Source organism: Watersipora subatra, chromosome 5, assembly GCF_963576615.1.
Source record: "Watersipora subatra chromosome 5, tzWatSuba1.1, whole genome shotgun sequence".
Taxonomy (NCBI): domain Eukaryota; kingdom Metazoa; phylum Bryozoa; class Gymnolaemata; order Cheilostomatida; family Watersiporidae; genus Watersipora; species Watersipora subatra.
Window position 1 is genome coordinate 5,136,029 of NC_088712.1, and position 14,324 is coordinate 5,150,352.

A 14,324-nucleotide genomic window follows, 5' to 3' on the forward strand; every position below is an offset into this window, starting at 1 on the left:
TTTTAGTTAATTTTGGTGCTAATAGTAAACTAAAATATATTAGTCTCTGTTAGCAGCAAAAAATAGCCGTTTTGAGAAAAAAACACGATCATTTTTGCAATACTAAACGAATGAAAAATCAGAAATAAAAACGTACTGAATAAAATGGAGATTTTTGTTTGTAGCTTTTTTATGCTTATGTTACTCCTTTCTGAATATTTTCCCAGATTGAAACAACTTTCTTTTAATGTCAGGGTGTCCTCCAAAGGCTGTAGACAAAGGCACAGTCATAGAGGAACAATAACAAGCACATGATATCCAGGCTGTGATGTAGGCCTCTGCAAGGGCAAATGTTTCCAAAATCACTATAGCTTGAGAAACAATTATATAAGAATTTGACTTATAAATGTTTATAATATGCACATACAATATCATAAATAAAAGTGTATCAATGATTTGTTAAATCAATTTGTGAAAAATTGATCTGCCCAGGGGTCTCAAATAGCTCAAAAAACTGGCCTGTGAAAGGGTTAAAGCAAGCACAGGGAAGAACTTACAACTGATGACTTGAGGGGGTTGGAGGCCATGTGCAAGATCAGCATTTAAAAGGGCCAACATTATAGTAGTAAGGAGGAAATAGAAGAGACAGAAAAACCAACGTCGACAGAAATCAATAAACTATAAGTTGGTATGAATACCTTACAAAAACTTGCCTGCGAAGGATTAAGAAAAACTAAAATAGTTTCTACTCATTTGCTTTTTATTGTCAAAGTCAAATTTGAACAGATCTTTAGAAAAGAAAGCTTTATATTTTAGCTTGTTTAGAAAAAAATTAAATTGAGTGTAGGTTCAATCTATTATACATAGCTTTGTATAAATCAATTATTCATTTACTTCTAAAATGAAACTTGTATTTTGGCTAGGTGTCCATATCAGTTCGTCTTGAACCGCAGGCAACCGAGATTATATCTATCAAGAAATTATCTACCCTCTCCCCTTACCACACTCTTATAGCTGGTATTTGGCAACCTGCCAGTATTTTGATGACCATAAAATATTGCAAGATATTAGGCACTAGTTATTCACACCATGTTTACTGTCCAGTCAATATATATATATAGTCTATTTTACTTTTTGGGTTGGACCTTTAAGAGGGCAACATGTCAAGTGAGCTGAGGTTTGCTCTCTAGTAATCGGGCTAGGCTCATGCTGTAATCTCAGATTAGTGTAGACAACTCCATTAGGTATAGCATAGCTGGGGAAATAATTAGGTTAAAATATGAAGTTCATTATGAATAAAAACAATTATTAACCTTTTCTCACAAAGAGTAATAAAATAGCAAACGAAAACTGAGTAGAGTTTTTGTTTACTGCAAGGAGTAAGTTTGCAGATGTAGCATTAAAACTTTGATTGTATTTTTACTCTAAATGTTTCGATGCAGTCTTTTAATATACCTCCAATCAATTAGTTGGAAGGAAAAATTTTAAAGTTATATGGAGGCTAAGTAATGGAGGAATTGATGCGTGGGAAGGATAACTCCTTCAAAAAACCTTTCTTATGAATGACTGAATAATACAGTGTTTAATTAAAACCATTTTAACTAGGTTGTTAAGGGAGTGGAAATCATGAATATGTTGAAGGTAATTAATTATACTAATTATATTGTAGGTGAGGTAGTCTCAGAGCCAACAGACAGCGCTGTTCAGAGTGGTTGGGTTTATGACATGGACATCTCTGTAGACTGACTAATTGTACATGTAGCTAACAACAATAGGAATACTTTAGCAGTCTTCCAGCTACAACCATAGCCTCTGCTTCATCAGTCTGAGTTGCTGCCTTCTCTTTCTTATTATGAATCATAAACTACTCTGCGAAAGCTAAGAGAGATTTACCCGTGATACTGGAAAAAAGTTTTAAAGCTGTTTACGGTTCAGTAGAAAGAATAATATAACTTGCTATTTATAAAAAGCTCAATTATTTTGCAATGAAGAGTTGTCTTTCCTTACTTAAATTTGGCTCATTGTGATTGGTAGATTCATGAAGAAAATTAGAATTGTGTATGATTTATGGCTTATGATCTGATTTTTATCGTATTATCTGATAGTATAATCTGATTTGACAATATTTTAACCCTCAAAATAGCTTATTGCATGCTCTAAAAACCATTTTAAAGTCATCAGTATTTGTTGACTTATGTATAGTGTATAGTTTTGTACTGCTGGTTTCATAATCATTTGGCCTGAAGTGGAATTGGTCTAGAAGAAGTTTCACATCTCTACACGTAAAACTTATATACTAAATTTCAAAGGATTTTATCAAAAATCATCAGTATTTTTTCAATAATTTTTTTGTTTTGTATGTTGGAAGTATTTTGATGTGTAGAATGTTTCAAGATTAAAATCAACATAACTTGATCATTGTTAAAATGTTCAGATAAGAAAGTGTGTGACTATTTAATCTATAAATGCAGAGAGACTGACAGTATAGAAACACAAAAAACTGCAACTTATAAGCATTAGCTGAAATCAATTGTTATCATGTTAAGAATTAGTGGCGACTTTTTGCACATTTTATTAATTGAAGTGTTCCAACTAACCTTAAAACCTCCTGGCAGTCAGATCAGCTCAAACAACTGCTAGAAATGAAATGATGAAATTTCCTTCAACTATTACCATTGTTTGCAGCTAGACCAGTAAGATTCAAATTGACCATTTTACAGGGCACCGTTCCTAACATGTTTTGTGTATCTTTTGGTGGTAACCATACTGTACTAACAGAAAGTTAAAGTTCAGCTTAAACTCATATAATATTTTTTTGGCTTCCAAAATTATTGCTAAAATAGAACATATCAGCAGCACTTTTAACACATAGCAAGCAAGAGTTTTTGAATTGTGGTTATTTGCCAGTTAAAGATGTGGTTGCGTCAAACCAGAGTGGATTTTAACCGAAAGTATTTTTCTTTGTCTATCATTTGATATGTTGTTTGTTGAGTTAGGCAATCTCATTGTCAAGATATTTGAAGATTAAAATAAAAAAAATTCGATCACAGTAAAAACTTCCAGGCCAAAAAACATGCCCCTGCTTGCCCAAAATGATGTAACACGTGATACAACCTGTCTCCATCTCTCATATTCATATCGTCTATTGCGATAAAAGTCTAGTCCTACGCGGCTCTATTGGCATATATTTTATTTTGTACTTGCTCGTGTCGGCTAGAATAAAATTTTAAATCCAGCTACAGATACGTTATTGCCAATGTCTCAAAGGCCTCAAAAAAGGAAAACTAAAAACTTGTTAAACCTGCTTCTTCTAAATACTGTGTAAACATCTTAGTACCGACTACCAATTCTACCGGTCTACGGTAATTCTGTCAAGCAAACTATGTAGAAAAAGGTTTTGATATCGGCACAGTTCCGTCGCTACCCACACTAACGATATACAGCCTCCTAAAAGCCCTGCCCACATTATGCCCGTCGCCTAACCTCAGACTGAGGCTGTACTGTATATCACTGCCCACACCAAAAACTAGTTTCTTACTACTGTAAGTAAAATAAGCAAGTTTCGTCTTTGAAAAGAATGTGTGGCAAAACCTATTACATCCCTAAAAGTAATGTACATTGTATTTATAGTCGACTGTCAATGTTATAGAGTCCTCCTTGCTATCGATGTGTAGAAAAAAATATTCGCTGGTCACATTGGATTAGTTGATTCAAGTATTGAACAAATGGTCGAGCCTGTCCATTCAGCTCTGATGGCACTTCATAAATCCATCTATCAAAAAAGATTTACACACATGTGTCACCGGGGCTATGATGCATTCAATGTTCTGCAAATCAAGTTTTGCATTATCTTCAAAAATATAATTTATTATATCATTTTTACAAGCAAAACAGTTGACATCTCAGCATAAAGCTTTTATTAAAAATATTCATCAAGTCGTGGCTTCTCACATTGTTTCAGCTGATACAATAAGACACTTTTATCCACTGCAGCAAACTCACAAAACATCAGGATTTATGCAACACACATTCAAGTCTCTATTACCCATTTATGACAGTTTCCACACCGACAAAGCTGCTTTGGCTGGTGGGACCACATAAACATCATGTAATCAGTTAAACAAATTCAATAAATATATGTCATTCATTGATATGTAATTCTAACGGGTATCTATTGAAAGCTTTCAAATTGGTAGTTGGATAGATTGCTAGTGTAATTTTAAAAATGAATAAGTATTTAACTAAAGCATAAGTACCCCAAGCCAACAATTCAAAGCATTGGTTCTGGAAGTTAAAGATTTTCATTGCTCAATCGATTTTCTTCACTTTCTACAAGTGAGAAGTGAACATCTAAAGTCAAACCATGAATCTAATTTTCTAGGTAAAACTGCCACAGAAAATTTGAAGCAAGTATAGCTCGGTGAAACGATAAAAATATTATGAAACAATGATTAGTGATAGCAAAAAGTTATAATTTCATTAATTAGTACATGTATTAATGAGTACTAAAAATATTAGCTTTAGTATATTCATCAATCTAAACCATTGTATTGCTTGCTAGTTGCTATGGAATAAAATGAAGCTGTCAAGAACTCAATGTATCTCGCGCATGCAGAAAATTACATTATAACCTCAAACAGGAAAATATAACCTGAATGTAAACGCAACAGCAGTATATCTATAGGAGCCCCTAAGTGAAAGATAAATTTACCTCAATTCTACCATTCTGCTATCTTCCTCCGTACTACTTTAATCACCTGATGCAGAGAAAGCTCGGAGTCACCTTCGCAGTAACTTTTCAGCAATTTTTACAATTTTGTTGTTCGTCAATAAAACGGGTCGATCGAGTAATTCATTAAATTAAAAATGTTAATTAATTTAGTAAATAACGATGTCCATAATAATAGAGTAAAATCCTTAAATTTGAGATCACAGACAACACGTTTTACGAGTGATAACATTTATTTTGACATATATAAAATTTGGTGCTGATGATTTGCTAAGGAAGCGACCTTATATTTATCGCTCGATTACTCTTTTCAGATGTATCACTAGTTACATCACAAATAAAGCACCCGCTGGAATATGAGCTTTTTAAAAGATGGCCTCATTTAAACGCATATATCTCAGGACAGGATTGGTCTACAAAGACAAAAATGACATCAAATTGTAGCTGATGTTTTAGCCTTTTATTGGTTGTGATTTCATTAAATCGACCTTTTTGGCGCAAGTATACCTTTAACCTGATATAGAAAGGCCAAAGCCAGCCATGCACTTAATTGGAATAGCGTTACTGTAAGTAGCTCTGGTTTCTGATGTGGTATTACGCCATTTCGTGCTTGGGCGTGGGCCAACTTTACTAGAAAAAAACAAAACTTTGGTGCCTGTTTGCACAGGGCTATCATTGTGGCAAACATCATTTTACAAATTGATCTCTCAATGCTACCCTGCTACATGCAGCTTGAACTGTCAGTGCATTTTGCTGTTTCTGTAATTTTATGTCTACTGTTCCTGTTACTGAGCTGAGCACATCTTTTTGACAGTCTTACAGCAAGTACAACTGCACTCATAAGACTAAGATTTTTTCTATGTTAAATCTTTGCCTTATGAGTACATTTGTACTAATTTTTCCTACGTAAAATTTTTGTATTAAATGTTAAATCAGCAGATATCAGTGGCAAAATTAGTTTTTATTAGCAATCAGTATTTTTATATGGAGCTATTTTAATTATTTGTAACGACATTCTAGAGAACCTTTTCATAACAAGCAGTCTGATAAATGTGTCAGTAGAAAGATTTACATGGCTGACACTCAAGGCAAGAATAAGCTGTTTAATAACTAATTCATACCTGATTAAAAAAATGATGGATTTGTCTATCTACAGGTAAATCAACTCTGCAGCAAAGGGATTGGTAGGTTGGACACAATAGCTTTCCAATTATAGTCAGTAGTGGGAAACAAAAATATGAAACATTCAGTATAGATTTAGAATTTATTAAACAGATTCTTTCAATGAACAATAATTAATAGATAATGTTTTTAATTCTGTTATATTGTTTTTTTAACTTCAATGTTAACATTACATACATATTTCTAACAAATTTCATGCATGATATAAAACATCAACATTACATAACATTGGCGGCCTTATTTTGAATTGAATTATGAGTTGATAAAAGTATATAGATATATTTTCTGAAGTAAAATGTAGTTACAGTGCACCCTCGAGATACGATGTTAATTCGTTCCAAGGTTGGCATCGTATGGTGAAAAAATCGTATATCGGGGTATAGAAAGCATTGTAGTTACACATTGCAAAAGAAAATGATAAAAATCGTCTGAAATTTTATAAAAATGCTGTAAAAATTGAAAGTTAGTAACAAAATAGTATGTTAACTTTAGTAAATATAGTTACCTACAATAGCTGCATTGTTTTAAGTGTACCTAGTGATTATGATCTGCAATATGTACTATAAAATGCAACATGATACATAATGTGTGCACGAAATGCAGTACGCACGGTAAGGAGTTCTTACCTTCAAGACCTACCCAGAACATAAGCTTTCAATTCCCTTCAAATAAGTTTAATTTACTAAACACACATTTAAAACTGAAAAAAGTGGAGTTTTAGTATGTTTTTATGATTATTTCACTAAATTTCAACTTTTCATCTATAAAAATCTTACCGCTTCTCAGCTTGTCGTTGCTTTCACTATAAACCTTAGCGAGTCTGGTTAAACCCTTTTTCAACATAATTCGACCAGAAAAGCCATGCAGTGCTATTCTCGAAAGCGGCCTCTCGTACACTTGACCATTTAATGGCCATCAAAAAATAAAATTTTATTTACGTACAATACTTAACAGTGCATGTAGTGTACGTACATACCTTTGGAGTAAGGTGATTTAGCTGGTGCATGTAACGAGCAGAAAGAAAGCAAAAGCGTATCAATGCTAATTATGTGACTACACTTGAAAATAAATTTAATACGTAATGAAGTTTTCTAGCAGGCTGAATAAAGTTGTCTGGTCCTGTCAAGAGATCGCAACTCCAAATTTTTTACTAGTTTTCTAATGAAGTTTATTATTTTTGGGTCTTGAAAAGCAGAAATCACCAGGAAAACACAGCTTTGCTGCTGGTACAGAGAGTGCTAAAAACAAACTAACTGAGTGCAATGTAGAAGACAGCCTACGTAATCACTTACTGAGGATGATGCTTGCTGGTGCATTGTAAATGCTGATGCAATGCAGGCAGTTGCTAGCTAGCTAACACTTATAAAAAAGATCCAGAGAACGTTGTAGTTTGTCTTGCATGAAATGTGCACAGGAATCAATGTAAAAATACATACGGAAGTTTGTACGTATTTATACCCTAGAGGGCAGGGCTATAGCAAGTTCTAAAAGGTAATTGTAGATGTGTCAACTATCTTGAGTAGCTAGATGTAAATGAGTTACATACGTACATACGATGATTTGTATTTATGTAGTAAAAATCAGGCCTGCCTGCCTGCAATTATGCAATAAATAAAAGCTAAATGAAGTAAACAAAACATGATTAAATATAAAATAGAACAAAAAGAAAATTAAAAAAATAAAACATGATAAAAATAAAACATAAACTGAAGTAAATGAACCCTGACACACATGGATGATAAATAATGATATGCATTATACCTGCATTATACAGTATTGTTTACATGTATTATTTCAGATCAGTAAACTTGAAACTTGAAATTAAAAAATCGTTTTAAAATAATTAATCTGATAGCACTTCTTCAGGTGCACTTTCTTTTCTAGCTCTTTTGTTACATTCGCTGTCATCATCTGTGCCTTTTGATACTTTTCTCTTGAAAAATTTATCCAAACGAGTCTGTTTTTGACGATTCTTCAGAATGTCTCTAAAATAGCTCAAGCAAGTGTCATTAACATTGTCCATAGCACGGCTTGTGAGTATTTTTTCGGGATGTTTGTTTGCAATAAATCTGGTGAGGTTCTCATACCAGCTTAATGCTTCCTTTATTTCTGTTGATGTGGTTTTCTCAGTCCCTTCCAATTCTTCGTCACTACCGAATTGTTGCTCCTCCTGAACTATGATGCCCTGCATTGCCTCTAACTCTTTTAAATCCTCTGTTGTGAGCTCTTCCCTGTGCTCCTCAATAAGGTTATCGATGTCAGCTTCATCTACAACAAGCCCCATAGCCATCCCGAGTGAAACTATTTCTGTAACATCACCCTCAGAGGTAGGATCTAAGATGATTTCTTCTTGAGAATCTTCAGCGTCTTGATTTGCCTCAACACCCGGCCACAGCATTTTCCATGATGATTTTAAGGTTTGCTTTGAAACCTCATTCCAAGCTTTTTCAACAATCTTCAGGCCTTGAACGATGTCAAAATGAACCTTCCAAAACTCACGCAGAGTGAGTTGAGTGCTTTCAGTAACTTCAAAGCATCTTCTTAACAGTTGTTTTGTGTAAAGTTTTTTGAAATTAGCTATTACTTGCTGGTACATAGGCTGAAGGAGTGGGGTGGTGTTTGGCGGCGGGTAAAGAACTTTGATAAAAGAAAAGTCTGAATGTAGATTTTCCTCCAGACCAGGAGGGTGAGCAGGGGCATTGTCAAGTACTAAAAGACATTTTAGAGGGAGATTGTTCGTGTCTAAATATTTCCTTACAGCAGGACCAAAGCAGACATTGATCCCCTCAATGAATATGGCTCTTGTAACCCAGGCCTTGCTATTAGATTTCCAAAATACTGCAAGCCTATCCTTTGTGATTTTGTGTGCCTTGAATGCATGAGGATTTTCTGAGTGGTAGACTAGTAGCGGCTTAATCTTCAAGTCTCCACTGGCATTTGCACAAAGTGCAAGAGTGAGTCTGTCCTTCATCGGTTTATGGCCAGGAAGTTTTTTTTCTTCAGCTGTGATGTATGTGCGACAAGGCAGTTTTTTCCAAAAAAGGCCAGTTTCATCGCAATTAAAAACTTGCTGAGGAATGTAGCCTTCGTTAGAAATTATTCTTCAAACTTCTTCAAGAAGTTGTCGGCTTCTTTCTTGTCCGAACTGGCAGCCTCTCCAAGCCTCATCACTGAGTGGATCCCAGTTCTCCTCTTAAACCGTTCAAACCAACCGTTAGAAGCCTTGAACTCTGAAACAGTTTGATGTGGCGTTCCTCCACTGTCTCTTTGGGTTTTCAAGAGATCATCAAAAAGGGCTGTCGCCTTGTGTGAAATTGCTGACTGTGTGATACTATCACCACGTATTTCCTTTTCTTTAATCCATAATAGAAGGAGCCTCTCCATCTCGTTGTGAATTGAACATCTATTAATGGCAAGAATAGTCATGCCCTTGGAAGCTTTGTTTGCTTTAATAGATTGTTTGTTTTTAATGATAGTCGCAATCGTTGACTGGTTGCGACCATACTCTTTAGCAATACTAATGATACGGGCGCCGCCTTCGTATTTGTTTATTATCTCCAGTTTCGTTGCCATGGAAATCATTTTCTTTCTTCTTCCTGTAATGTTTGTACTGGTCGCCGTATCCATTGCTAACGAATTAATTATGTACTGTATGTATATGTAGTTTTAAAAATATAACTATGCTGATTAAAAATTTATAATAAATATGAGTATCACGTTAGAAATAAATAGACGCTCTTGCTTGAGTATTTTTCACAAAGTTTCCCACGTGGAATGCCGACCTGAGAGAAATTGGTCATCGTGTCTTTTCAAAACGCTGTAAAATTGTTTTCGGCAAACAGCATTTCGGCGTATTTGTAATTTCGGCGTACGTTATGAGCACACCGACCGCCAAATTTTAACTCGGGGAAAATCTTTCTCGAAATCGTATGGTGAAAAAAAAATCGTATAGCGAGGTGAAGATATCACGATATTCAACTTCGTAAGGTGAAAAAATCGTATATCAGGGTAATCGTATCTCGAGGGTGCACTGTATTGGTCAAATTTCTGACAACAACTGATTGCAATGGTCACACAGACAAGTGAACATTGAGTATGACATAAGCAGGGGAGCCAGGGGCGTATTGCGACACAAGGTGCATCGAACCAGCCAAAAAAACGCTGTGTCAACACTTTGTGCAGCTGGCTTCCTACTCACATGAATTTGAATGAGTACTGTAAATGACATCATCACTCAGACATATTAAATTTATGAACTTCAGCTTGGCACATTAATATTAAATCCGACTTGTAAAAATTGTATTCAAGAGCAGTTCAAGAAATTTGAGTGCTGACAGGAAACTATGGGATGAGGTACATTGGAACATGTCCAAAGGTATTACATGAACTATCTTACTATTTTGCATAGTTAAGTTGCCATTACTAGAAGGTAATAAATGTTGACTACAGCTCTTTGCACTTCATCAAGGCCATGTTAGCCACAGCAATAAGCAACATGGGTCAATAATGGCTGCTTGCTTTAAAATTCATGAAATCTATTCTAATTAATTTTTCATAGCAAAGCTGGGACTTTTAAATGGATTTATTTTAATTATTTGTAATGAAATTTAAGGGAAACCTTTAATAACAAGCTATGTCCGATAAACAAAAACACCCTCAGGATACAATGTTGATCTGTTCTAGGGTTGGCTTTGTATGGTTCCAAAATCGTATGTAGGGGTATAGAAACCATTGTAATTATACTTGTAAAAATTCCCGTGTAGAAATTGTCACAATGCTTTAAAATGTTGTCACCTAAATTTTGAAAATTAGTAACAAAGTAAAATGTTAACTTTAGTAACTATAGTTGCCTATAAAAACTGTATGATATTTAGCAGTTAGAATCTGCAACAATATACAACATGATAATGTGATACCCAAACTCAGTCCACATGGTATGGATTTTTACCTTGAAGATGTACATGTATGTGCAACATAAACTTTTAAATCACTTCAAAAAAGTTTAGCTTACTGAAAACATACTTTAAGTTAAGTTTTAGTATGTATTTTTAACTATTCTATTGAATTTGCAATTTAACATTAAAAATTTATTACTTAGCAGTTTCTGTTCTTGCTTTCACTGCAATTTTTAGTGTGTCTGGTTAAAATCTTTTTCACCCTAATTCGAAAATAAAGGCCGAGATTCGGTTCTTGAGAGCTACCTCTTGCCCACTTGATCATTTGATAACCATAGTAAATCTTTTTTTGGATACAGTATGTACATATGTTTGTATTAACGTGACTTGAGCAAACATGTAGCGAGTAGAGCGCAGAGAAGGCAAAATTGTATCAATGCTAATTATGTTACTGTACACTTAAAAATAAATTTATTATGTAATAACAAAGAGTTTTTGTAGTTGGATAAAAATAGTTGTCTAGTCCTATCGAAAGAATTACAACTCAAAGTTTTTACCTGTTTTAAAAAAAAAATTGGGTCCCGAAAAGAAGAAATAGCCAGAAATACACAACTTTTCTGCCGGTGCAGAAGTGCTAGAAGAAAACAAGCTAACTTGGTAGAGTGTAGAATATATTCTACTTGCTCACTGACTGAGGATGATGCTTGCTGGTGCACTGTAAATGCTGGTGCAATGCAGACAAATACTACTAGCTAACACTTATGAAACTATCAAGAGAAGGTTGCAGTTTTTTTGGTATTAAACATGCACAAGAACTAATGTAACCATACATATAGAAGTTTGTATGTATTTATACCCTGGAGGGCAGGTCTTCAGCAAGTTCTAGAAGGTTATGTGGATGTGCCATGTATCTTGAGTAGCTAATTACATATGAGTTACATACATACAATGATTTGTATTCACAGAGTAGAAAACAGGCCCGCTTGCAAAATTATGATGAATCATGAAATACGATAAAACATATAATGAAATAAATAAAACAAGATTAAAAATGAAAATAAAATAAAAAGAACATAATTAAACATGAAAAAAAAAAATGTTAAACAAAATGATTAAAACATGAAAAAAATTACAGACAGAGATGATCAATATTAAAATACATTATACATGCATTGTATAGTATAGTTTTATATATCAGTCCGAATTAGTAAATTAAACATGTGAAGTAAAACATTTTTTTAAAAACTCAGTCTAATAGTATTTCTTGAGTTTTGGTTAATCTCTAGCTTTTATGTTAGATTTATTGTTATTATCTGTGCTTTTTGACACTTCACTTTTGATAAAAATCTAGCAAATGGAGTCTGTTTCTGACGACTCCTTAAAATTTCTCTAAAACAGCTCATGCCCATTTTATTAACATCGTCTATAACACGGCCTGTAAGAACCTTTTCTGGATGTTCATTTTCAATATACCTAGTAAGGTTTTCATACCAACTTATAGTTCAATGATTTCGATATTGGCTTTTCTGTCTCTTCTATTTCCTCGTTATGACTAAACTGTTGGCCCTCTTGAATGCTGATCCTGTGCATCGCTTTCAACTCCTTCGAGTCATCAGCTGTAAGCGCTTACCTGCTCTTGCTTTAATGGATTTCTTGTTTTTGATAATAGTTGCAATTGTTGATTGGTTGCGACCATAATCTTTAGCAGTATTACTAATACGGGCACCTTTCTTCTATCTATTTATGATTTCCAAATCTGTTGTCATGGAAATCATTTTTTCCTTCATCCGGTAACGCTTGAATTGGTATCATATTCTTTAAATAATAATTTAATTTTAGATACTTGTAGTTGTATGTGCAAGCTTAATTATAATAAATAGTAAAAGGTGGTATAACACTAAACATGAATATTTGCTATGGATTATGTACTTTTATTAAAATATCCCAAATGGAATTCTGACCTGAGAAAAAACTGGTCATCACATTTCAACAAAACGTTATAGAAATGCTTTTGGCGAACCACATTTTGGGATCTTCGTTATTTCAACGTTCGTAATAAGTAGCCTGACGGCAAAATTATAATTTGGGCAAAATCAGGTTAATCATATCTTAAGGATGCACCGTAATGGAAAACCTAACATTCCAAGTCATAAGAGTATAACATGCAATTTAAGACAAAAAGTGTTTGCCCCAATGAGAGCCCGTGCACGTTGGCTCCAAACCATCTCAGCTTTCTTCTAGTAAAGGTTAAACACTGCCAAGAACTGTACCCTACAGGATGAAAATATTTGTTGGTTATAAAACTTCGTGATTTCGTGAACTGTCAATTCCGCGAATCATTAAATTCCGTGAATAATTAGTTCTATTTTTAATCCCAAGGAAGAATAACTACTGCATCAAATTAAAAACTAGTCACTAGGCTGGTTTTTAATATAAATACTAAAAGTAGTTGAGTTCCAAAACATTTTTAAATTCATTGCCTTAGCTTTGAGGTAACACCACTGCCAATGCATCACATTTATTTACAAAGTTATTCAACGTTGTCACAATATATGCAGAATGGCGTCATCGCAAAAATAGCCGCCAGGCAGAAGTACTAAACGTAGCAGGGTTTAAAAACTTCTTTAAAATCATCGCCGGGCTTCGAGTTTTATTGCCATTGCGTCAGACTTCAAAAAATTATTCGAGGTCTTCACAAATTATTCGATATGGCTTTGTCATCTCAAAAAACTTCTCCTAGTCTCTTTACATTGAAATCAACTCCATCAATCTCTAATACCAAAGTTGAGGACGATCACGATTCTGATCTGGACATTATGGCATGTATTTGATTTGCAGTGCAGATACGTTTTTCCATATTTAACTGCATTAGTTAATTCTTTTGTTTAAAAGATGATCGCTTTCATTAAATACTTCAGTTATTGTTTTTGTACTTCCTTAACACTCGTTAATATTTTTTCTTTTCTGTGTGTACTGCAGATTGAGAATGAAACAACCTACTCCCATTACGAAAGCTAGAGACAAGTAGTAACATTCATCAAGGAATATTGGCAGAGAAGCAACCAGTAAACCTAGACCCCTTCATTGACAACAACTCCTTGATATCGCTGCAGCAAACATGATTAAATTATACATTAATTTTCATGTATAGATATGTTATAATTTATTACAAACTTGAGTGTACAAATAAAATATTTCAAATACAAATAAAATTTTACAAACGATGAATGGAGCAAATATAAACAGTTTAGTCCATATGGCGGTTGTCTAGCAATAAAATTAAATTGGTACTCTTGACAAGTGCATCCAGTGTACTAGCGTGTAATGGTGCTGTCTGACTAGTTATTTCGGTAATAGCAGCCTTATATCGCTGTCACTGTATTGGGTAGATGTTAAAGGCGACTCTCTCGCTACTACATGACTGGTAAGGAAGTTATCATCAGAACTCTCCTCGTGGCTTACTATTGCAAAGTTCTGCCGGTTGACCAAAAATTTGTGCTTGTAAATGCGTTTTTTTCCTTTTTAAAACAGATATATTT

General features: G+C 34.1%; 2 protein-coding genes across 2 annotated transcripts; both read right to left on the reverse strand.

Moving 5' to 3' along the window:
• Positions 1–7,733: 7,733 nt before the first annotated feature.
• Positions 7,734–8,861, reverse strand: LOC137397068 (tigger transposable element-derived protein 1-like). The gene has a single exon (XM_068083353.1). The coding sequence runs from the start codon at positions 8,859–8,861 to the stop codon at positions 7,734–7,736; it is 1,128 nt and encodes a 375-aa protein (XP_067939454.1).
• Positions 8,862–8,986: 125 nt separating this feature from the next.
• On the reverse strand, positions 8,987–9,517 carry LOC137397069 (putative CENPB DNA-binding domain-containing protein 1). Its single transcript, XM_068083354.1, has one exon. It carries the CDS (start codon positions 9,515–9,517, stop codon positions 8,987–8,989), a length of 531 nt encoding a protein of 176 aa, XP_067939455.1.
• Positions 9,518–14,324: the final 4,807 nt, after the last annotated feature.